The sequence below is a fragment of the Amia ocellicauda genome, chromosome 1 (genome assembly GCF_036373705.1).
Source record: "Amia ocellicauda isolate fAmiCal2 chromosome 1, fAmiCal2.hap1, whole genome shotgun sequence".
In the NCBI taxonomy this organism is placed as follows: domain Eukaryota; kingdom Metazoa; phylum Chordata; class Actinopteri; order Amiiformes; family Amiidae; genus Amia; species Amia ocellicauda.
In genome coordinates, this window is record NC_089850.1 from 55,517,790 (window position 1) to 55,543,666 (window position 25,877).

A 25,877-nucleotide genomic window follows, 5' to 3' on the forward strand; every position below is an offset into this window, starting at 1 on the left:
CCAAGACCTTCCGGATTGTGGCTCTCCAGAACCACGCACACACCTGAATATATGCCCTTAATGGACTAAAGGACTCTTCTCTCTTCCCAACACAGACCTCCCCCTCGTGAACCTGTCTGTGGAGCCCCAGCCCATCCTGGAGGGGAACCTGGTGAAATTCCACTGCTCTGCCAAAGCCAACCCGCCCGTCAGCCAATACAGGTAAGAGCTGCCGATGGGAGGATCTCTGGGGAAAAGCTGTAGAACCAGGGTTCGGCATCTCAGACTCTCAGTGCTGGTCTCAATGCCTGTAGAAACCTGCAAAGCAAAATAGTTGCACGTCATAATGTTGAGAACAAATGAATTATTACAACACACAGGCATGTGTTAGTGACTTTTGCCACTGACATAGCGACGTGGTACCTCAGCATTTTCAGGTCTTTGGAAGTGAACCACGATTACTATGAGGACTGGAGGTCTTTAACTCCACAAAACTAGATGAGAATGTGTCCCAAGCCATATAAAGTAGTGTTTAATTTTATAGTGGTTAAATTGCTGTGGGAATGTGTCACGGGATGAGTCCTGTCAAGAAGTGTTTCGTCTTCTTTTAATTCCTTTGTTACAATACATATTTGACATGCAGTTGTCATCTTCTACTCAATAGCTGTACCTCAGTTTTTGCAGTTTTATATTATGTATTTACTTATTTGGCGTGCAATCGAAGCCATTGTAATATAACATAAAGACTTAAAGGATGGTTTTAAACACACCATTATGGTCACTGTTGTTGTTGCATCTGTTTGTGTCTTGAAGAACAATCAAGAATAGTTATCTTAACTCTGAAAGTGCACACCTGTGTGCCACATAGTTGTGGATATTTTGGGTACAGGAGTCATTTGGCTGAAGGGGATGTATGCTCTTGGTGGTGGGCATAAATTAATAAAGTCCCATATAATTGTGGCACTCCTGTGTGCAGCCACTGAGGTAGTACTGTCTGTCCTGAGTAAACAGCATCTCTTTTACCTGCCACAGACTAACACCCCCGTTTCAGCTCGGCAGATGCAAGGCAATGAATAATTGATAAGGAGGAGACTGGGAGAGTTTGACATATTTCTAAACCATCTGTTTATATCATTTTCTGAATTAGGAGAAAAAAAATGTTGCAGTGGGGCAAAAAAAAAAGGTTTCCACTTTGCCTTTGGTGATTTTTCGTATTTACGGATCTATCCAGGAGGGCTTTATTTTCTCCCAGGAAGGCTGATCCCCAGTTCAGTTGCAGGACGAGGTGATCAGTTCAATAACAAAAGTAGGACACGAGTTCATTTGCAAAGCTGGGTTCGACAGCGGGGCTCAGTCACAGATGCAGGGGATGGATTTAGATGCAGACGATGGCTTGGAGCAAAATGAAGCGCTGTTTGGAATCACAAGAAAGCCCATATGCAGGAGATATCTTGAAGATGCTTTGGACACAGCGTGTTTCAAAAAACCCTTCTTTAAAAATTGGACTATGACTAATGCAGCAGTTGTCCTAGTAATTTTTCAAGAACACTTTCTCCGGTTCCTCCTTCAGATCTACCAAATGTAGTTATGCAGATTTGATATGTTGGCATATATTATTTAAAAAGTACCTTTTCTGTTTTATTTATTTATTTAGACCTTCATATCTAAGTGAATCATTTGAACAAGAAAAACATCCCCTGTGTCAAGGGATTTGTCTGATGTGTTCAAAAACACAAATAGATTTATAAAACATTCAAATGGAGGACACGGGGCAGAATTCCTTTGATGAATATTACCAAGTGCCTGAGCTATAAAAAATAAAATAAACAGTTGATCAAACAAATACATAAGTGATAGTCTTATCATTGGTAATAAAAATGTAAATGTAGTTTACAAAAATGTAATTTGTGTTTGTGTGTTCGTGTTTTGTAAACGTGCCTTTCGTTGATATGCATTTATGAGAAAATATATGTTTAAAGGTTATTATATATTTTAATTCATAGTAAGGGTTTGTTTTAGACAGTAAATCCCATCTCTTGACTGTATATCAATAAGACCTACAGCTTTGCGTTTCTGTATTCAAGAGACAGTTGCGTGATGTATGTTTGCTTTATCACAAAGTCCTGACTGTGAAGACATATTAAAGTAAACCCATTGTCTTCAAATCATGTGCACATGTTTTCAGGGGCAAACGATGGAGAAACTTGCCACACTTATATTGAGTACAGCACAAAAATGTGTATATTTAGTTACATATCTGAACAATTAATAGCAGTTTTAATATACACAGTGTTTAATAAATCACTGAACTAATATTGTTGCAATTATCTCTGCAGTTATTGCAGTTTGCTCTCTCTCTCTCTTTTCTCTCTCTCTCTATATATATGTAGATATATCATATGCCTTTCATTTGTATAGCTATAAGAAAATTATCAATGTCATATTCTTAATACAAACCTTCTCCACTACTTTCAATACATTTTAAAACATTGTATTGCAGTGAAGCAGCATCGTTCCTCAGATTTATTACTTTCATATTGCCGAAGCCCACTTGAAACTCTGTGGTAAGTTTTTTTGGCTTGCAGACGTGTTGTACACAATTAATGGACATAATAAGACAGTAAGTTTGCCCATAGTAACAGGTATTTATTTATTATTTCCCTGGAGAAGATCTGGAATACGGGAACTTGTTTTTCTTTTCCTGTGTCAAAGGTCACATAGGTAATTTCCTGTTTTAAAATCTGATATAAGCCATGACCTGTCACATGCCCCACGAACAAGCAGGAACTAAAGACAGCTGCAGTGCAGGCCTGGCAGAGCATCACCAGAGAAGAAACCCAGCATCTGGTGATGTCTATCGTTCCAGACTTCAGGCAATCATTGACTGCAAAGGATTTGCAACCAAGTACTGAAACTCACAATTTAATTAATGATTATGTTAGTTTGTCCAAATACTTTTGAGCCCCTAACACTGGGGGGACCACATATGAAAATGTGTGTAATTCCTACACCGTTCACCCAATTTGGATGTAACTACCCTCACATTAAAGATGAAAGTCTACACTTAGAACATAAGAAAGTTTACAAACGAGAGGAGGCCATTCGCCCCATCGTGCTCGTTTGGTGTCCAGTAATATCTAAGTGATCCAAGGATCCTATCAAGTCTGTTTTTAAATGTTCCCAAACTTTCAGCTTCTACCACATCTTCTACCACTTAAAGCACATCTTGATAGTTTCCTTACAAATCCATTGTGGTGGCATACAGAGCCAAAATGATGACAATTGTGTTACTGTCCAAATATTTATGGACTTAACTGTATTCTGTATCTTGGGTATGTTGGTGGAAAAAGCTGTTGTGTATAACATGTGGTGTCTGGTAAACCAAATGCCGCTGTGAGAAAAACGAACAAGAGGAAATACATCGAACATATGTAACGACAGAATCAGATGCTGAGATCCAAGCGAAGAGGGGATTTCAAATCCCAGTAAAGCCTTACTAAGGAATGTGAAGGTAGCACTGCTGTAAAAAAAGTTCAATACAGCTTGAAAGACATTAGCGATTTCTTAACACTTCATTTATTCAATTAGTCAGATCAGGTTTTACAGAGTGTTCTACACATAAACTAAAGCTCATTTCCATTAGCTGGAACTGTAGTGGCGAGATGTGCACCAGTGATTTGAGGCCAGTCCCTGGAGCCCAATTTTCCCTATTCAGGTGAGTTTTCAGCTGCAGGGAGGAGTTCTGGGCCGAACAGATGGCCGTAAAAGACAGACGCATTAAACTCAGTAAAGATGAAAAACGGTTCATATTGAGAGCATAAAATGTAGCGATTAGCCAGAAAAGAATGCCGGTGCAGCCAATGAGTTGGCAAATCAGGAGGAACAGAAATAGATGGCCACACTGTTGAAGGAATAATCTCACAGATTTTATGGGCACAGATATATCAGCGTGATGCATTCTGTCTCTCGGTGGGGTCTCCACACAGGACCTTATATATTTTGGTCGCCTCTCAAGTGTGCCCTGAAGATTCCCGGTCGATTGTGAATATTTCCACAGAACTGGATAAGCGTATTGATAGTGGTCAGACCTGTGTGTCCTTTTCTGTGGCAGTTGATCAAATCATCCAATACGATTGTTCTCCATTTTGCGTACAAGCTCTTACACGAGGGCTCAGTTTCATGGCAAGCGCAAAAATAATACAGATGATGAGTTTGCAAAATGAGGTTCGGGAGGAAGACAACCCCTCGTCTCACACCTGACTTCCGCCCACCCAAGCATAAGTATCCAGCATCCCTCGTTCTTTCCCAGCATTCATCGCTTTGCATCCCTCCTCCGCCCCACCCTTTGCAGCAGCTCCTTGGCTAATTCCATCTAGTGGGGGGTTCCAGTGGCCTCCTCCTCATGGCCAGGTCATCCTTCACATAGTAAAGCCAAAATAATCTGTATTTACCTTCTACTACAGGGCTGTCTGAACTCCTGAAATGGGAGTAAACATGTTCCGATTTAGATTTAATGTCTCTTTGACAAATAAGAGGGAACTCCATCGATGGGCGACTGTGGACTGTTTGATTGGATGACAAAATGGCGGAGGCCACGCCCTTCTGCCTTGGCTTGGATAAGTCTGTAAGCCATAGCGCTAAGAGGGAGGTGGAAGGAAAGAGGAGCGAAATGCTGAAAAAGTAAGAGCGTGTCTTCATTAGCTAACGGAGGGGTGGCCAGACACGATACATCACAATTATGCAGACTTACCGATAATAAAGAAATAATTCATGCTGTGCAGCAAGCCTTTGTGTAGAGGGACGGGAATTAAATCCATTAGCAGGTGTTTCCTATCTAATGGTTATGTGGAGAAGAAAATAGGGTGGAAGAATGATGGTTGTGGGGGGCGGGGGGCGGGGGGCGGAGTAGATAGTTGTTGTTGGTTGAGTTTGTTTGTTGCAACAGTGATCTAAACCGAATAGCCAGTCCTCTGTGGACTTGAATGTGTGTTTCTTTTTTTGTACTTCTGTCACCTCTTATTTTCTCATTTGTTTATCAGAAGTACTTAATGAAGAGCTGAAGTCTCAATCACACAGCCTCAGAGCTGCTCATAAACCATTTGATATGCACATATGGGCGCAGACAATGCCGTCTGTGGTCATTCGCTTCATTATTTCATTTTGCTCGTTTGCTTCATTGTTTGTTTGTTTTGGTGGATAGCTCCCAAGTGGATGCATGTTCACCCAGTATATTGCATTTTGCTTCATTAACAAAGAGTGATATGCAAACCACAAAAAGGAGGAAAATAAATTGCTTAAAAGGAAGTGGGAGGTGGGGTGGAGGCTGGGGGGTGGGAGCGGCGCATCCGTGTTGACAGATGGTAATATAAAATGGAGTTAAACTGCCAAATAAGGCTAGCTTCACAAATGAAGAATAAGTGCATTTTATCTGAAACTGTATCTTTTTTGCTTTATGCTAAAGATGTGAGCATTAGTATATATCACTCCACAGAACTACAAAGGAAGTAGTCTTGGTGGGAAGCTTATTAAATCTACCCCAATGTGTTTCTTATTCACATTGAATTATTCACAATGAAACCATTTTTTTATTTGGTGAAAAATCCCCAGTTTGTCTGACCTATGTTTTGTTTTGAAGTGTTCTTGGGCCGACAGCGAACAGCTTTTGTGTTAATTCGTGTTTATGTGTGCGGAGCAGCTCGGGACTGACAGGGTAATCAACAGAGCATAAAGCCATTCCACCGGTAATGTACATTTGTAAATGATACACTAAATGAAAAATACATAATAAATCTGAACATTTCCCATTTCTTTCTTCCTTCCTTTCTTCGTGGAAATGCCTTCCGTATTTATCAAGCCCTGCTTTAAAATTCCACAAAGGTAATGAATTGACGGATACCGTTACTCATGGGGGCTATGAATAAGAAAACCACTTTGAAGCGTATCAGTAAATCTGATAAAACTTTAGACTTTTCAGAAGATATTTGTTTTCTGCTCCTTTGCCAGATTCCCTCGTTCCTCCATGCTGTGCCTTTAAACCCATTTCCATTTTAGAGACCCATTAATCACAGGACTGAGAGGGACAGTTTTATATTCTTGGTATTAGGACTATTACACAGGTGGATCAGATGATCATCATAAATTGGACATTTTTGTTCGGAAAATACATTACAGTATATTTAATCAAGTTGATTGTGTTACCGAGGTTCAATTTACTGTGTGGATATTATAGAGTTCATTTAATTTCATTGCACTGATTTGAGGAATGCCTCATAAATTGTCATTTTCATTCACGAGCGTTTAATAGAAATAAATAGCTCTGCTTTAGCGTTTTGTTTTGTTTTCTCTCACGCTATTTATGGCTGGAGGAAGCTCAATGAATTCTTTACTTCATATGGACCAGACTAACAAAAGATTTTAATTACATAAAACGGGCCAACCAGCAGCAGTGCCTGCTTGGAGGGAAGGATGGGCACTGTAGTCAGAGCCAGCTGTGTCCAACATCCCATAATCAGCAGCATCCTCTTGGCCCAGTGCCACCAGGGTTGAGTGGGTGAAATTTGGCCAGTTTTCCGGCTTACAATCCGAACATATCCCGTGTGGCTAGGTAAGCATCTGTGAGCCTTTATTGTTACCAGTGGGTGAGGTATCTGTCTTCCATCTTACATTTCAACTCCAGGTGATACCCCGAGGTGGACATTTTTGGAGGATGCACGCATGTTATCCTCATATCTCCCGTGCAGGTGCAAGGGCTGTAGAAACACAAGAGCCAATTCCATAATTAGGCATTTTAAAAAAATAAATTGAAGGCACCGCATGAAGGCACTGTTCACAGCAGAGAACATCAGTCATGTTTCAAAGTAAGAATTGGTGACAAATTAACATGAAATAATCAAATTCACAGATTACTTTTGCGGGGGAGGATAAAATGGCATGCTAATGGAGTTCATCCCATCATAGAGAAACCTTCCCCTTGAAAGGCGCTCATTGACGTCCCATTTCTTGCTGAACAAGATGCAGGTGTTCCACTCAATTCTATGTTTTGCATGTTTTGAAGCATTATCAGCTACAAATACAGCTTTCACACTTCCTGCTGTCACTGGTACTTTGTTGAAACATAATGTGCCGTGAAGCTTTGGCGAGATAACCCTCTATTTGCGTTGAACCTGCTGTCCAATTTTCTCACTGCCGTCTTTGAATACTCTCCTAAAGTCTGTACGGGAAACTTATTTTTGGAGAGGTCATGTACCCAGCTTTACCGTCACATTTTCCTATGAATTGTGAATGAGATTATTTATTTCTGCAGCTTTAAGACATACTGTACCATTTCTGAAGTGGCGACAATATTGAAAATAATTGTAGATGAATCCCCTCTGAACAATGAATAAATGTAAATTGTCTACCTGTACTGACAAAATGTGATTAGGCTCCTAACAAAGGTTGTATTTACATAGGATTGAAGCCGCTACAGCTATTGTGTCAGAAAGAACACATTTTGCTTTGAATTAAAAATAATTTCAGAAAAAACATTCTCCGCGAACCACATCCTTTTTTGTTCGGCAGCAGCTTGTGCATTTCTTAAAATTATTCTTAATGTGATAATTTGTTTGTAGAAATACCTACTGCGGCTCCCCTTCAAGGTCATGAACACATACAAGTCTTTCTATCCATTATTAAAAATGGCTTGCTTTTCTCTCTACTTGTGGTTTCATTTTCTGAAGCATTTCACATATACATTAGGGCTGCCAGTTAAGTCTGAAAATTGAAATCGATGATCATGCTCCCAAAAATCAAATCAATACATTCAAAATAGATTTTTCGGCGGGTAATGAACGTTTCTCAGTAGACCTCACTGGGACTCACAATACAGCCTCTCTAGACACCCTGTGATATCAATGTGGAATTAATGCAGCTTTGTCTGTAGTAAATTACCCCATTTATAAGTGGTTTTATAAATCTTTAAAATATATAAACAATCTGTATGGAATACATGGTGTTCCGGAGCATGCAAATTAGGAAATTATAGAATGTTTTTCGATGTTGAATTTTTACAGAACTGTTTGGTTAAATTGTTTCAAGGAGTACTGACCCATAAGTCATAAAATAATCAATATTGATACTATTCACTCTATTGACTACTCCGTTCCCTTAGTAGTGTCAAGATTGTAGTTTGTTTTCTATATCAATTATAAAGTTTCCATCGTCTCAGTTGACCTGTCGGTGGGTGGCTTCTATTGTCTAAGATAGGAGTTTGTACCAAATCTGGTCATGTCAGCTGTGACCTTATTTATCAACGCCATGCAATGCTGGAAGCTGCATCTCTTCGGGACAATGTGATGCCTGTGTACTTCTCATTGGCCAGCTGCACGAAAGAAAACAGAGCCTTGACAAGGATAACGTTTCCAGGTCATACAACTGTGGAATTGAATCGTCTGTGATTTATAGTTTGAGCAGCCGAAAGCTTCCAGAGAGTGATGTTGCACAGACATCAAAGGCTACCTGGAAAGACCAAAACGAGAGAGTGAACTGTGAACTGTGAACTGTGAAAGGTGAACTTACGGGGCTGTCAGATGCGTCCCTTTGCCTGCGGAGAGGCCTGCACATGATTTATCTTGAGTTTATAGAGTTTTTCCATAGCCTCCCTGTAACTGTGTGTTAAGGAGATTTTAGCAATGCAATGAATTAATCAATGTAATGTTTTTGTGTGCATCCTGCAAAACTACAAATATCAGCCAGGTGTTAAAGAGATGGTGACTTCAAAACTGCTAGGAAGGACATACTGCATCTGAACAGCAGCTCCGTTTTCAATGCCAGGTTTCTTTCACCTACATCCCCGATCAACACTCACACTAATGTAATGCTCACCACGCTGGCTGTTCCCGTGTTTCTTATTTGACAGTATTAGAGGAAAAAGACTGGAGGCTGAGGGAAGAAAGAAAGTAAGTGAAGCTTTAGAAGCAGAAGTTAATGAATGGATAATAAGAATGCATTCAGAGCATCTGCTTGTTTCATGAAAAATGATCTTTCAAAGTGAGAGAGAACATTTCTGTTGAGTATAGCAGTATATCATTTTTTTTTTCCTTACCGTTTCAACATTTTAAATAGTTATAAAGTTTGGTGCAGGTCTGCGTTCTTGAAGTTTGTGAAGTCAGACACTGTCTCAGGCAAAACTACGAGCGCGTGCATGACACACCGAAAGATTGGTTCCCTGACACTGGGGGTCTGAACGTACAACGCCGTCTAGGGGAGTGACAGAATGTACAGACTCAGGTACAATATAGAGGCTGTTAAACCCTTCATAATCTGCAGCAACTTTGCTTCCTTGGCACCATTGTAGTGTGTGTTTAAATGGCAAACTCAGGCACACCAAAAGTATCCTGTCACAGATGTTTGAATGCTGTACCATGTCTAGAAAACTGTCTCTTGTGCTCTAAGACCTGTTACATTTATATGTCATAATATTTTCTTCGCTTCAGTTCATATCTGGAGTTGTAGTTCAGAATCAAATTGCTGTTTATCCACATTTAAGACTTCAGTTCACTTATACTTCCTTGTTTACTAAGTATCACCACTGATACCAGAATGGGGAGTTGTAAAATAAATGCCAATATATTGTTTGATGACTGTATCTGCTATCTTTGGGAGTGTTCTGGAACTTCTAAATGATGGGTCAAATATAAAGCCATATCTTTAGAACTGCAGCCTCTGGCTTGGAAATCAACTGCTAGGGGATTTTAAAGGACGTTTTACAATATAATGCTGTTTATATTTTATTCAATTGCTTTTGGTGACCTTTAGAGCAATAAATATTTGTCATTCCGTTTATTTGTTTTCCTTACAACAATCATTCCTCAATAACGGGGATTTTCTGTCTCTTTGTTAAGTTCGAGCAGCACATCACTGACAAACTCATTTCTGAGAAACATGCTGAGGCAAGCAAAGATCCTTCAGGAAAAAAAATGATTTATTTATAATACAGTATAATAAGTCTAACATCAAAACGGTGAACTATTGACATGATCAGAATGCCTGTCTCCCTGCGTTTCCAGATTCCAATGACTTTCCTTGGAAGTGTCTCTGTTACTGTAATTTAAGTTGAAAATCTAAAAACATCCTGTTGCGAATTTAAATATAAAGCATTTTCATTCCAGACACGTCTCAATATATTGTATATTAATGTGTAAGTAGTGCTATCATACACATTTTGACTACAAATTTTCTGCCTAATCCTCACGACCGCCCAACCACCCCCAAACAAAAACAGAGAAAATTGGACAAATAAATTAAACTATGAAATTAAATAAAATACTTTCTTGACATAATTCCTCATAGCAGGCTGTATCAGGGAGGTATTAGTACATAACAGATGCCAGCAAAAAAACACATGTAATATACAATTCAGCAAATGATCTACATTATTCAAAATGTACAAAAGGATCCAATGGAGATGTCATGCAAGATGTCACCGGAAGCTAAATACAGAGTGGGGATAAATGTTGGTAACAATCTGAGTTATTTCCCCCATGAAAACATAAGAACATAAGAACATTAGAAAGTTGACAATCAAGAGGAGGCCATTCAACCCATAGTGCTTGTTTGGTGTCCATTACTAACTAAGTGATCCAAGGATCCTATCCAATCTGTTTTTGAATGTTCCCAAATTATCTCTTCAGCCACATCGCTGTGGAGTTTGTTCAGATTGTGACGCCTCTCTGTGTGAAGAAGTGTCTCCTGTTTTCTGTCTTGAATGCCTTGAAGCCCAATTTCCATTTGTGTCCCCGGGTGCGTGTGTCCCTGCTGATCTGGAAAAGCTCCTCTGGTTTGATGTGTTCGATGCCTTTCATGATTTTGAAGACTTAGATCAAGTCCCCACGTAGTCTCCTCTGTTCCAGGGTGAAAAGGTTCAGTTCCTCAGTCTCTCAGTAGGACATTCCCTTCAGACCTGGAATAAGTCTGGTTGCTCTCCTCTGAACTGCCTCTAGAGCAGCGATATCTTTCTTGAAGTGTGGAGCCCAGAACTGTCCACAGTATCCAGATGAGCTCTAACTAGTGCATTGTACAGTCTGAACATTACTGCCCTTGTTCTTAAATCTTTTTCCAAGATCTGTTGGCATAAATCTGACTTTCGATGTGACCAATTTCCTGCACACACAGGTGGGCTAAAGGTGGCAGTGTGATCCAGGAGGTGTCTGGGGACACTTATGAAGTCATCGTGGACCACTCGTTCTTTACCGAGCCTGTCTCCTGTGAGGTCACCAATCCTCTGGGCAGCACCAACATCAGCCGAAATGTGGACGTCTACTGTGAGTATGCCACCCTGCTCCCTCTACACCCAATTGTGAGGTTCTTTAGTTATTGAAATCCCCCAAAAGGCAAACAAGTGGATACCAACACACCTATTATCGCTTAATACACAAATACAAAATTCATTGCATGTTACCACAGGGAACTAGTAGTAGTGGTAATATTATGATTTATATTAATATTATTACTATTATCACAAAATATTACTTCTCTCCTTGACTGTGACTGTGTGTTTGCTAGTTGGACCCCGAATGGCTGCAGAGCCACAGTCCCTCCTGGTCGACCTGGGATCGGATGCTGTGTTTAATTGCGCCTGGACTGGCAACCCCTCTCTCACTATCGTATGGATGAAGCGAGGATCTGGGGTGGTATGTATTAAGGAGCAACACTGGGGCCATATTGTAGCTGTAAATTCAAGTTGATTTGATTTGATATGTTGTAGCTGCGAGGTGCATTAAATATCCCTCTATATGGGAAAACAAACAGTCTGTAAATGTTCACTCCTTTGATTCACAGTTAAACATGTTGTATTAAAGAATTACATTCACATTGTCTCTGTGCCTTTCACACATTGTATATGCATGCCTGGCTAGCACTAATTCCAATCAACAAGACTGTTATTTAAACTGCATATGTAAATATGTAAAGTAGGTGTCGGAACAGTTCCAAACATGCATTACCAAAAAATAATAAAAAGCAGGGTAGTTTGAACGTAAATTGAAATTTGCATCTTAACTGGAGCTGGAATGCCTTTTAAATATTGTTTGGAAATGCTTATGTTTATGACCACAGAACATCTCGCAACATGCACTGGAAATGTAGACGTAATGGAGAGATCCTAGTAAGAGAGGTAAAAATGTAATTAGGTTTCATAATCCTGCTGTGAACTAAATAAATTACACAGGATAAACCAAAATAACACTTATCTGTTAATTAAAAGAAAATACAAAATGAGGTTGTGACCCCCCCCCCACTCCCCCAAATCCGATTAATACAAATGCAGCCCGTTTTCTACCGCTTCAGTTCCACTAGCAGCTGCAAGCGAGATAGGTAGAGGAATGAATTTATCTAAAGGTGAAGGTAGCTGTGCACCGGCAAGATATATGCTGCAAATTCTTAATCATATTTTAATTCTGGCCGGCAGTTTCTCTTCTGAAAACATGTTTCCGAATTGCAGGTGTCACAGCCTGTAGAGCTGCCCTAAATTGGATTTTAATAATTGATAAAGGGTTTCTAATGTAATAAGTCCGACAAGATGGTGTTGCACTGCCTTGTGTCAATAGGCACAGTTTCCCAGCTCATTCCCCTCCTAACCTCTGCTCCCGTACCCCACAGGTGCTGAGCAACGAGAACATTCTCACATTGAAAACGGTGAGACAGGAGGACGCTGGGAAATATGTTTGCCGTGCTGTGGTCCCTCGGGTTGGAGCTGGCGAGAAGGAAGTGTCGCTCACAGTCAATGGTAAAAAGAACAACGACTCTCCTACTCTTTTCCCGGTGCTTAGAACGGGTGTTGTTTGTCTACCCTAAAGGTTATAGCCATGCATTCGTAAACCAAAGTCGCTACTATTGCTAAACCTCCCTGGAAATCCTCTTTAACTTAAGAAACATAAGAAAGTGTTCAAACGAGAGGAGGCCATTCGCCCCATCATGCTTGGTTGGTGTCCATTAATATCTAAGTGATCCAAGGATCCTATCCAGTCTGTTTTTGAATGTTGCCAAATTGTCTCTTCAGCCACATTGCTGGGGAGTTTGTTCAGATTGTGACGCCTCTCTGTGTGAAGAAGTGTCTCCTGTTTTCTGTCTTGAATGCCTTGAAGCCCAATTTCCATTTGTGTCCTCTGTCCGTGTGTCCCTGCAGAACTTGAACGTCTTCCTTTGTTCACTGGCACAGGCCAAAACGTAAGCCAGTATATAATCTAAGAGCAAACATGGCATTCAAGAGCTTGTTTTGGTCCAGGGAGTGCTAAAGACATTAAAGCAGTGGAACTTAAAAGCGCAACACTGCACAGAAGGGTCAGATTCAGTTCCTATTGGGTTGCAGTTAATGTATATAATTCATTATTTTATGGTTGGTGCAGAGAACAAAATACTATTAATATAATTGCGGTTCCTGAACACAGATGACAAATCATTTACCACACAAAGACTTAAACATTTTGTTTTTTGTTGAGTTTTTTCAAAATTTGTTGTTGTTACATGGTTAGGTTCTGTTCAATATCTCAGAGTTCATCACAATCTATTGCATAGACATAAACCATATCATAATCCGTTTTTCACAATTCAGACCAGTCGATTCTTGTATGCAAAAGAAATGCACAACCTGGTCACATTGTGAAAGTCATTCTTTGAATAGCAGGGAACAAATGGCTCCTGTTATTTGAGAAAAGCTCTGTATATGCTTAATGCACAGAATGTATATTTAATGCTGATTAAATTGAAAGGAAATCACAAGAGGTTGAAACACAGGCAATGACTGACTAATGAATGCGAAGGAATTCTATGAAATAAGCAGTTTCAGACAAATTACTTCATTATGATTGCTTGATATTCATAATGCGTGCGTTCAAAAAGAAAAAGGAAGAAAAAAAGGCAATGACTTTCAATCTGTAATGTACAAACCTTTGAAGGCTCCCTTTCTCTCCGAGTCCATTTAAGCCATAATAAAAGAGTACTAGAGCAGACGTGAATTATTGTCTGCGCCATTACAAGGAATATCTTTAACTTGAGGAAACCGTGACCGAGCTTGTGTTGCAATGTTGGTCTTGGGGTCTTGTAAATGTCTCTCCCCAGATAAAAATGAGAAGTGGGAGGTGCAATAAAAGGAGGCTGGGTACATTTTATTTTAACGATGGGAATGAGATGGACTGAGATTGGGGATTAAATCAGGCCATAGTACCAGGACTCAAAACGAACTTGCCCAAGGATGTGGACGGCGAGATTTTATCACATAACTGAATGGCTTTATGAGCAATCTGATCGTTTTATAGGTACCTGGGAAATCCATTCAATGTATTCATTTAAACATTTTACAGTAAATATAGATATTTTTTTCCTCTCTCTCTCTCTGATTTCTGATTTGCATTTAAGCATCTACATTGGCAGTTCACACAAGGCTACCAAACAAGATGTCTAGCATCTAAATTATGTTAGAAGCCTTTTCTTTAACTTACAGCATGTATTATTATTATTATTATTATTATTATTAATTATTTTAGCATGATTATTATTAATAAGGAAAGCGTTTAGGTTCAGTAAAACAGTGCTGATTTTACAATGATAAGAACTTGAATTATAATAATAATTATAATAATAATAATAATAATAATAATAATAATAATAATAATAATAATAATAATAATAGCTCTAACAATAGCCTGAACCCTTAACCCGACAACAAAAAGTGAAGCAGATCAATTTGTCATAGTTAACGCTGTCGAAATGCAATCATATCCCAAATCGAAGTCAACCCTTCCTGAAAGATATCTCTATCCGAAGCCAAATTGCAGGCTAGTCAACCCTACAGAGCCCCGGTAACATAGTCAGCAAAGATCATTTCCCATTTCAAACACCTATGCATGAAGCTAACGCAAGGTTAATAACAGGATACATCAAAATCGCTGTTCAATAGGCTTTTAGATTACAACTAATAGCTCTTGCACTGAGTTGCTCCAAGCAGCATCCCAGAGATGAATCTCTTATTATTGACGACTTCAGGACAATCGTGGCTGATTGGAAACAAAATCTAAATTGAGTTGGGGTGGCATTATTTTTTCTAATGATACTGTTATTTGGTGCTGGAACATTACAATTGAGTCCTCATTGAAACGTGTGTTTATTTGTATACACAAACTTGAATACAGCACGTTGTCGTCCAAGCCCAGGCAAATTTCATATTCATATTTTCAAGCATTTACACACAATTCTGTACTTTAATATTTCTCATTGAACTGAGAATAAAGGGCTACAAATTAGGGGTCATCCACTCTATAAGGACACTGTGCCCCCCACCAAAACAAGAAGTTTGCAGACGAAATTAATTCACAGCACGTTTGTGCATCATTTTTTGTCACATAGTGCCTCCTGTGTCCTGTCCTAATTCTGTCTTCAATTACCTACACCAAGAAACAGCATCCTTTTGTAACAGTTTTAATAATGTAAGCCCAATGTATATTTTTATTTTAAATAATGGTAGTCAAAAATGTGTCTGAATAGTTAATGAATTCCTCAAGGAGAAATGACTGTCAGACCCAGGATGATTGTACTAGAGCAGCAACATTCACTCACATTTGTCCTTCACGTGGTACAGATTGTGACAATGATGTGTCAGCTGAAATTTGAAGTTTTATGTCTGCTCAGGGACTCCATACCTTTTGGCATAAGCCTGCTGTTTTAAATTCCACTATTTAGCTAATGAAACGCACTCTACAAGGATGGTCACAGCTTTGGGAGCTAGTTTTGAAGGAAGGACCGAAAAGAGAGAGCTGAAGTTTAAGCACGAACACCGGCTTGCATCATTATTATTGTGGTTTTTTTTTTTAGCACATGGCACCACACTACATTGCTCCCACAGTGTACCAACACAGATTAGAGACTCAAACCATTCCCTGGAGACCCGCGTAATTTAATTAAAATTAAATAGCTAGCAGGAAAAGCAGTTTATGTAGAACCCACTAATGGATACATATTGCTTTGTTTAGGTTTGCAGTCCTGCCTTGTGTGCGCTAAGAAATCAAATGCAATTTTGTCAGCCCAGGGAGATAGGACTACTTTAATGTTGGGTACGTTCACCACCGAAGGTCCCATAGGGTTCGTCATTTATTTTTAAGGGGAACAATATTTAAGACATTGCCCTGATTTTACAATAAAAATGGGACTTTCACCAACTAATCTGCAGTAAGATCTTTCAAGACAAATATATAAATGAAATAAAAGATTTTGCATGGAAAAGGTTTGTGAAAAGCATTATGAAACCAGACTATTCTTATTTAAAAATAAAGCTTGTGGAACTGAACTCTCGGAATAGAAAACAAATTCACAGATATAGACAGCAGATTAGAGTTGTTGAGAACGTATCCATGCTGGTTTAACTTTTCTTGTAAAGACAAATCGATAGGTTTGGAAATGCCACCTCGGTTATCTGAAAAAGAGAAGACTACCCAAAGGGGTGGGACATTGCTGTTTCCGTTGTCGAACAAATCTTCCTATAGGCTGTTGTGAGTTTCATACAGACAGACCCCTCCCCATGTGCCTGCTGTATCTACTGACGCTCTTCAACGCTGTTCATTGGGAATATTCACCTTGGACTCATGAGTAATACGCTTTTCTCTTACTTACTTATATATATTAGTTACTGCTGAACTTATCTTTTAGTATTTTATTCTAATATTATTTTAATATTATCACTGAGTTCCCATTGAAATTACAATGCCCCGCCAATGGGGAGTGTTCTCCACTTGAAAGCTCACGTCACATGGGATTCACTTTATTCCCTTATTCAGACTTTCAAAGTAAATGAAACTAATCCTTTGCAAACAAGATTTGGAGAAGAAGGCAAGGTATTCTTTATGTTCATAAATAGATTTTGAGGATAATTGATGTGATTCTAAATGCATTTTCCAGTTTAAAATCCTCAAGAGGAGGGAATGGTGTTCAGTGTTATTACAACATCAATCCTCCTGTTTTCAATTGATGTTACTCAAATGTTTATTGCTGAAAATTAGTACTAATTACTTAAATCTGAGGCTTAGCACTGCTTGAAAAGTGCAATAACGTGGTGTCTGTTCCTGCAAGATCCAAAGCTCCGAGTGGCTCCTGAGACTTGCTTTTTGAGCTGCTGAAGTTAAGGTTTGTTTTGTTTTTAAATAGAACGGCAGGCAGGGATGCAGTTTCAGTGAAATTGAATGAGGCAATGAAATATAAATTGGCTCCCAAGAAAGAGTGCACCTGACTGAAGTTTTTTTTGGCATTTGTATGTTTGAACAACATGCCTGACATGGTAGTCATTTAGCAAAAGCAGTTCCAAAGAGAAGCAGTCAGACAATTGAGAAGTAGTTTAGTTTAGAAGTAGAGTAGTTGAGGTGGCCACCTAGTTGAACGCAGGGACAAGACATTTAATAACTGGATACATTTTCTTTTTTTGAGGAGGATCATGGCTGTCAAGTTTGGGTTGCATTTGATGTCAAATTGTATAACAACAGCTTATACTGTGCAGACTTGGAGCAGGTTGCACTTGCTGGCATGGAACCAGTCTGGCTTAAAAGCCTGTTATTATAATTATGATATGTATTATTATATTAATAATCATCATTATTATTAATAATACCTGTCATAAATCAGTAGCTACAAATAGGGAAAATAAACTACATCCATACGGTCCGGCCTGCATGAGAAAATTAACAGAATGTTTCTACGGAAGGAAATGCCTCCAATATTAACCCGGGAGATACAGCCGTCTTATTAAATCCTTCATTTGCTGCCGTGCTCTGGTGAGAGATTGGTCTGAGGCACTTGCGTTTACTTTGCCACCCCAGGAGGAATTAAGCTGAACACATTCGCTGGTGGAACCCTCGAAAAGCCATTATTCCCCATCCCCTATCACAGGTTGTAATACCGTGTGCATTTAAAGAGCAAATATTGGTTACAAATGTTGCGAAGTTGTGATACACCAAATTTGTATGCAGCTTGGTTTGTACCAGACCAGCACTGGTTTAATACACATCCCGGTAGTCACACATGGAGACGCTGCCTGTCAGAATCTCATTAAAATGCAAATTTATTTTAATTAGAGATTGCTAATAAACTGCAATTATGGGTGGTTAGAGAGACAGAGAAGAAAGGGGCTGGGGAGGAGGGGAGGCTGGAAAAGGGCTTCCTTTAGATTCTTCATGTTATACTTTTGTATTTTTATTTCAGTGTAACAGTTCAAATTTGGACTCAAATGCTCTGACAGATATGTGTATATGGGTCTGGGGCTCGGATCAAATGACATCCTGTGCCAGAAGGCCTTGGGAAGCAATTAGTTAAAGTTTCAACAGCCATGTTTTTTTTTTTTCTACATTACTGAGAGGACCACAGAGATTAGATGCATAAACTGCTTTGTCATGGTTTCAAATACAGAGATATTTGCAGGAGAGTCGTGCGTTGAAGGAATTAAGTACACAGAGGTCTCCCATTTGTCTCTCTCTCTTTGAAAGCTTATTTAATTTTTCTTTTGTTCCCTTCTAAAAGAGCAATGGTACAAATCTGACATTCAATCTAACAGTGACAGCAGATGTATCTGACCTCATCCAGTGACAGTGCAAAAAATGCATTTAATGTTACCTGTATATCTGCATGGATATAAGTCTGTACATTACTATACTCACACACACACAAACAAATACATATATGTGTGTGTGTGAATGTGTATCAGAACAACAGCATTTTTATTTGTTTACCAACATTGGTTTAAAAGTGGGACAAAATATATTTACCACCAATCAATTGTTGCAAGCATTCATCATGTATGCTTATGGCTCAAGCATTCTGCTTCTTCTCGTTGTAGGTCCTCCGATCATCTCCAGCACTCAGACCCAGCATGCACTTCTCGGTGAGAAAGGACAGATAAAGTGCTTCATCAAGAGTACCCCCCCTCCGGACAGAATAGTGAGTATCTGTGAAAAATGTCCTAGGCCACTATTGTCCTTGGGGGTGAAGCCAATATATGAAAACACAAAGAGGAAAGAAAATCATTTTCTATCAATACAACAATACTTTTCCAAAGATGTATTTCTATATTATTGTTTAACGTTCGTATTGAAATGAGGTCTCAATGATTGTTTTAAAACACTGCCTGCTTATGATTTTGTTGTTCCTTTATCAGGAGTCTCTTATTTAGCTGCCTGCTTGTATTAAATGAGCAATAACAATAAATGTCATTGTGAAGAGCACAGAGGGGCTTTTTTTTGGGTACTTTGCCAGGAATTTAATTACGATTCCTAGACCTTAGCAGAATAACCTATTCCAGGCTTTTCTCCGAGCCCACAATAATCCCACACAATTCACAGCGAGGAGGTGAGCGGAGCAGAGAGGCTGAGGGGATGAGGTTTGATGAGAGTGGAGATTCAGAGGACAAACATCAATGTAACTGATTAACCCAGTGTTACCTTTCTGTTTCATACCTGAAGGACAGATTCAGCTAGATTGAGGTTCCTAAAGGGCCAGGGCAGCACCAGTAGACCCCTCTTTATCAGGCACAGAGTAATAGAGCAATCACCCTAACGCAAAATAATTAAACACCGCATACATTAAACTGCAGACGTGCTTTAAAATCAGCATAAAATTCTTATTATACAGTTCGGCATGCACAGAGAGAAAAGTGAACCCATGAACTGAAAGTGGGTGTGCAGACCCAGTTTATCTGTATAATGAATGTATTACACAAAATAAATCTCCCCCATGGTGACACACGTGGTTTACCAGCTTCTGAACTGTTCATTTCATCACTATGTGTAATAACACGATTGTAAGACATTAATAAGCAGTTATACTGCCTATTGCATTATAAGAAAGGGATACAGGTTGCCCCATTATTTCACTGAAGCCCTTCCTGATATGTTTTTTTTTTAAATGGGAGTCGGGTAACTTGGTGTGCATTTCATCAAAGTCTTCAATAAGTCTGAAATCCCTTTTTTTCATACCACCATTGTTCTAACTTCAGGCATGTATAAATGCCAAGCCACCACTGAAGTGCATCTACATGTGGATTAAGTGGGAGATACAACATACAATTATGGAGATGGCTCTTCAGTCCACACATATATGTGGATGTGCGTGTTTGTTTAGAGGTACTCGAAGATAATTGGAAATCTGTGGGAGGAAACTTCCTTAAACGTTCCTTAAACTCAATGTTCAGTGCATTCAGTCAGCCAAGTCACAGTACGCTAGAGGTTTTGATCCCTTTATGGGCTGTTGCAGGTAGACCAAAAAAAGAGGCTAAAAATATTAAATACAAGCTTTGTGCAGCATTTATGTGACACTATGGGAAAGTTTCAGTATGCTGAATGGCGGATTTTCTTTGGCGTGGGTTTGTCTAGCCTTATAATTAATTCATGTAGGTGATGCTTTTATCCAAAGTACCATACAAGGGTAACAATTACTTATTTGAATGTGCAAATTCTGCTACCCATTTATTATTATTATTTTTAAAAATCACCACTTTAGGGTACAGCAGCAGTGTTCCAACATGGGTTCCAAGAGCCATCTGACCCAGGGTCCATTTAAATCAACCCCAGCTAGTGGTATTAATACAAAAAGTAAAGTAAACCATCAGGCAGGGATGAGAGAGAATCGAAAACTCCTGCTGGATGACAGACTTTTATAGGAGGAAATACATCTCCACAGCTTAAGGGCTCGGCCTAATGGTTGCCTTCCCTCCAGGCAGTGTAACAGAAGTATTGGAGACCAGAAGGTCCATGTCCTCTGCATCCACACTACCAGTGAACTTCTACCAGTTGAGGATTCACTACATTTCCCCCTGTCTGCCCACCGTTCAGGCCTGGTCCTGGAAGGAGAACGTGCTGGAGTCGGGAACGTCTGGCCGCTACACCGTGGAGACGGTCAGCACCGAGGAGGGGGTCATCTCCACCCTGTCCATCAGCAACATCGTCCGTGCCGACTTCCAGACCATCTACAACTGCACGGCCTGGAACAGCTTCGGCTCCGACACAGAGATCATCCGACTCAAGGAACAAGGTGGGAGCCAAGGTTCGAGAACTCTACTTCTCTTTTTCACCGGGGGAGCTAGAGATAGTTGTGTGTGCGTGTGCGCGTGTGCGTGTGTGTTTGTCCTTGGGTGTGTCTAATGTAGGGGGTGTGGGGTATAGATGCTGCCTAGCATTGCATGCCACGTTATCAGCCCGTTGGAATGGCTTGGTCATGGCCTAAGTTTTTCATTTTTGTCCAAGCTAAAGCAGATATACTAGTTTTAGTCATTTCGAATGCTGAGATGTGAGCAGTGAAAATCTGTAATTACTGTGAGTGTCACGTACATACTTCATGCAGATCACTGATTCAGAAATTAATCAAACTCCAACCACAATAATTAAAATGTATTTTTCATTCTGGACATGGTTTTCAAGCTGTTTTTTTAGTGAGTTTTTGTCTCCTCTTCTGTTTTTTTTCTTGGGCACCGTGTCACAACTTAATATTTTTTTAACAGGCAGGAGTAGTGGAATTCGCTTTTTTATGTGTGGGTGACTAACTTTGAGGTGGATTGATTAATGGAGACATTAAATAGACATTAAATGTTAGAAAACATAATTTGTCGTTTTGCATTGATGATAAGCTCCTGATTCGCTTTAAAGTCATATCACGACTTCACTGTTAGTTATGGGCTGCTTTTCATATCTCAACATACCGGTGCAATCATATATGCGAAATGGAAGCGAGCCATTGAAAAGTGTGCATTGTATTTAGTGTGCACCACTTGCATGATATAATACTGCCACATCAATCCACCATCTTAAAAGGCCTCACAATGGTGCTGTAGTAGCTGGGATGTGTTACCTGTCTCTGATGTGTTATTGTAGAAGTTGGTTTGTTCTCCACAGAGTCTCTCCCCATGGCAGTCATTATCGGCGTGGCAGTTGGGGCGTTCGTCGCATTCATTGTTCTCATGGCAACCATCGGTGCGTTCTGCTGCACTCGATCTCAGAGGAGTAAGTGCTGTGTTACTCTAATTTAGACCCAGGAGCAACCTGTGGGCCTGGTAAACAACTGGGTCTGCCTTAGCTGACTGAGAAGGCATGCTGTCTGTGTTTCGTGTATGATAATAGTATCGTTTGCCTGAAAACGGTTGGTAAAGATGGTAGTATATGCCCACCTTTTATCTCAGTCCTGGTCTAGTTACTCAATCACCCAGTTTTTGTGAGGCTGCGAAGAAATAAACAAACAAATAAATAAATAAATGTGATTCCACTTGCATAATTCACATATTTGCAAGAAATGTTCTCAGCAGGCGCCTATCACTTGAGAGCTCCTAGTGAGAAAAATTACTGGATGGGATTGCAACTAAATTGCCCTTCTCCTTGAAAAGATGAAACAGGTCTTCCTACTTCCATCTGTGGTTAATAGTAGCTCCAGATCTCCGAAGCGCCAGAATTGAATTCCGCAGCACTGAAGAGACGAAAAACATGCTCTTGTCGATGGTGTAATGTGTCGTTAATTAACGTTGTTTCTAGATCTCAAGGGCGTTGTTTCGGCGAAGAATGACATCCGAGTGGAAATTGTGCACAAGGATCATAACGCTGCCCGAGAGACGGAGGAGCACGCGGCCATTAAGCAGCTCATGGTAAGTTTGGACAGACTATGCGATTGTTTAAATTGAATGGGAAATAAAATGATTTGCCCATTTTTTTATATTGCACACTCTGCTGTCTCCCGAAGCATGTTTCCTCTTGCTTGAAATGTCATTAAATTAGGTCTTTAATTTATGCAAATGATTTGTACTGCAATACTACTACTAATAATAATCTTCACTCAGATGGTCTCCATGAATAATGCACAGTTTGCTGGAATGATGTTATGAATACAGCACAGACTATATTTAACCATACAGCTGATTTTCCTGGGAGGATCAAGCCCAGCCATGTGTAACGTCTGAAATCTGATGGTATCTTAACGTATCTTAATCCAAGGTGGTATTGCTGCAGGCTATGATGGGAACCTGTCAAAATCCCATTCGCTGATGTTTGAAAAAATAAATGGAAATGACACCCATATAATAGCAAGGGCCACGGGATCCTTGCAAGCCGTCACTCAGTACCAATAGAAGAAGGAGGAGAAGAAGAGAAAGCTGTGTTTGTTCATGTTAGCTTTATTTATTGATTTCTCTCCCATTTAAAGTACTGTGTATTTGTAGTCTTGAGTCACAAACTGTGGCTCTGAAGGCTTCGCTATCAAGTTTTTACATGGGATAAGAGGCCAGTGTAACTTGCAACAACTTGCATAACGCGGCTGTTCCAGGGAGTACAGGGATCATGAAGTCTAGAATATCTTTTTTTTTTTGCCTGTAGTCACATTGGGGCAGTTTACATACAGTGTTTTTAACTCATGTAGTGATGATGTATGTTTGGCCCAAGAACTCTGCATTATCAGATTTGTGACAAAAAAAAATGGCCACAGAAAAGGACAGGGTTAATTCCCAATACTCGAGTAAATGATGTAAACATGACAAAGATTTAAGGTAAAGTAATTTGGTGACATTTCATGGTATAGCAATAATGTATTTCAGGTTAATGTCAATGTGGAAAAGTGTAGTTATTTTTCTTCTTCCTATCAACATTATGCTCTCTATATTGTTGTGCACTGTTCAGTACTGTACATGGTGTTATCCTACCTGTATACAAATGCATTGCTTGCTCTCTTTATCAGTGCCGTGAAAAACCACTTGTGTAAGATCAGTAAAACAAAGTATTCAACAAGACGTGAGACACAAGCCACAGCCACAAGCCACAGCCACAATTTGAACACGTGGTCACATGGCAGCCGCGGATTCTGTGATTGTCTCAGTATTGTTCCGAATTGAACGTAGAGCTAATTTGCATATTAACTCACACTTTTGTCCTTAATTTGCTTGACGTCGGGAAAACAGCAGCTCGTCCCGAGTGCAATAAACTTAAAACGTCATTTAGTCTTTGACTCAAAATCCTTTGACTTTACTCAGGCTTATTGTCTCAACACATGCATGTAAACTCCACCATTGTGTGTCAAGAATTTCCTTTAAACACTCAACACACAAATGCAGAAAGGCATGTTATTAAAATAGGCCTCATTGCACACCACCTGCAGAGGAGAGCCGCGGGATCAGAGCGCGCCATCTCACTGAGCTCGGACTGACGCTGTTCTTGGTGTTCTCCTCTGTCTCAGATCGAGCGCGGCGAGTTCCAGCAGGAGTCGGTGCTCAAGCAGCTGGAGGTGCTGCAGGAGGAGGAGAAGGAGTATCAGCACATTAAGGTCAGTGCCTGGACTGAATTCTAGATGGAATGCTCCTCCATTTCCCCAAGTGCTCGAGGACAATCTGAACCGGCTCTTGCGGTGCCTCCCATGCATCCCAGTGCTCATAGGTCTCTTCAAGCCATTGACTCTCATCCGAGATAAGCCACAGCACATGTTTGTCAGGAGCCAATTTATTTCAGAGTTTCCATCAACCTGTGAGTGAGGCTCTTTTCTTTTTAAAGGAAATTGCCTCATTACATCATAGATGGTGATCAGGTCTTTGAAATATGCAATTCATCCTATTTGCATTTCATTTTTTTAATTTTGAATAATGATATAAATATAATTATGTGTATGTATGCGTGTAAAACACTGGAGGTCACCTGGAAATCTAACTGTAATCATCCTTGTAAAGGAAAATTGTACATCAACTATTAGGTTACATAAAAGCTTATCATCCATCTCAAAATAAAATATAAAGGATATTTTGTCACTTATTCCCATTAAACTATTTACCTCTTATATGACTGTTTGGTCTGTAATTACATAAGAAGAGAAATGTAATGGTGATACAGGTACTGTTCACTGTGAAGGGTTTACTGTGAGGGGAAAAATTAACCCCACAATATTGTGTTTTACTCAGTGGAGTACAGACTACAATCAATAAATAGGAAAAGCGGGTAGCTATGCACAAAGAAGGAAGGAAACAAATAAACAACAAGCCAAAATACTGAGGCTTATCCTTGCCTGGCAGCATTTAACTTGCTGCCGATATCAATTCCACATCAAATCTCTCTGTATCAAAGGAAACAGTAAAGACACCCCCTCAAGAAGATGTTATGGTGGGGAGAGTTGCCGCTCGCAAACCTTTGTTGAGACGAGGGAAACGTCAAAAACGCCTAGGATGGGCACTAAACTGTGAAGATCGGTCAAAAGAGCATTGGGTAAGAGTATTACAGACACATGAAACACTGTTTGAATTTGTTTATGCTCCAAAAGGAAGCACATGAGAAGAACAGGTGACAAAATGGTTGAAAGGGACAACAGTAAATCATGGACATTGTAATGTGAAGGTTAGAGATTACTAACATGAGTTATGGGAAAGGCACACTGTTACGGCATGCAGTATGCTCAGGAAACCAACTGGCCGGTGAAGGGTCTATTTTGCAGCATGGCGGTGACCCTAAACACACAGCCAAATGTAATCTAAGTGAAAAAGAAAGAAAGAACCAACCCAACCTTAAACCCATCGGACTGGTATGGTTTGATGTTTTGATGCACATTGTTTGCAGTAAAATGCCGACATTTTCTTTCGGAAACAAAATGCATCTCCATCTCAATCCAAATATTGCTTTCCACATATTTCTTTGGTGTCAGTAAGATTTCCAGGTGAGCCCATATTTTTCCCACCAGTGTATATCCGTTCATCTTTTTAACAACACATAAAATGTTTGAATTTTAAAAACAAAGAAGAGAAGAGAAGAGTGCCAACCCAGAGAACTCAAAATGATAACAATGTGCTGCCGTCTGGGGAATTCGCCAAAGTGGGAGTTTCACCACAAATCCCCCAAAAATAAATACAAATAAAATAATGAAATTAAAACAAGTTGGAATACAGC

General features: G+C 39.7%; 1 protein-coding gene across 2 annotated transcripts in view; it reads left to right on the forward strand.

Moving 5' to 3' along the window:
* Nucleotides 1–25,877, forward strand: part of kirrel3a (kirre like nephrin family adhesion molecule 3a) — a 196,278-nt gene that overhangs the window by 155,550 nt on the left and 14,851 nt on the right. Inside the window, exons 6-14 of one of the 2 annotated variants that reach the window (XM_066709784.1) lie at nucleotides 96–201; nucleotides 11,131–11,279; nucleotides 11,521–11,648; nucleotides 12,616–12,742; nucleotides 18,827–18,927; nucleotides 20,817–21,027; nucleotides 21,873–21,980; nucleotides 22,503–22,612; nucleotides 24,190–24,276. In XM_066709784.1, coding sequence (XP_066565881.1) covers nucleotides 96–201; nucleotides 11,131–11,279; nucleotides 11,521–11,648; nucleotides 12,616–12,742; nucleotides 18,827–18,927; nucleotides 20,817–21,027; nucleotides 21,873–21,980; nucleotides 22,503–22,612; nucleotides 24,190–24,276 — 1,127 coding nt within the window. The remainder of the gene's footprint in view (nucleotides 1–95; nucleotides 202–11,130; nucleotides 11,280–11,520; nucleotides 11,649–12,615; nucleotides 12,743–18,826; nucleotides 18,928–20,816; nucleotides 21,028–21,872; nucleotides 21,981–22,502; nucleotides 22,613–24,189; nucleotides 24,277–25,877) is intronic. The other variant, XM_066709792.1, reaches the window with a different exon arrangement.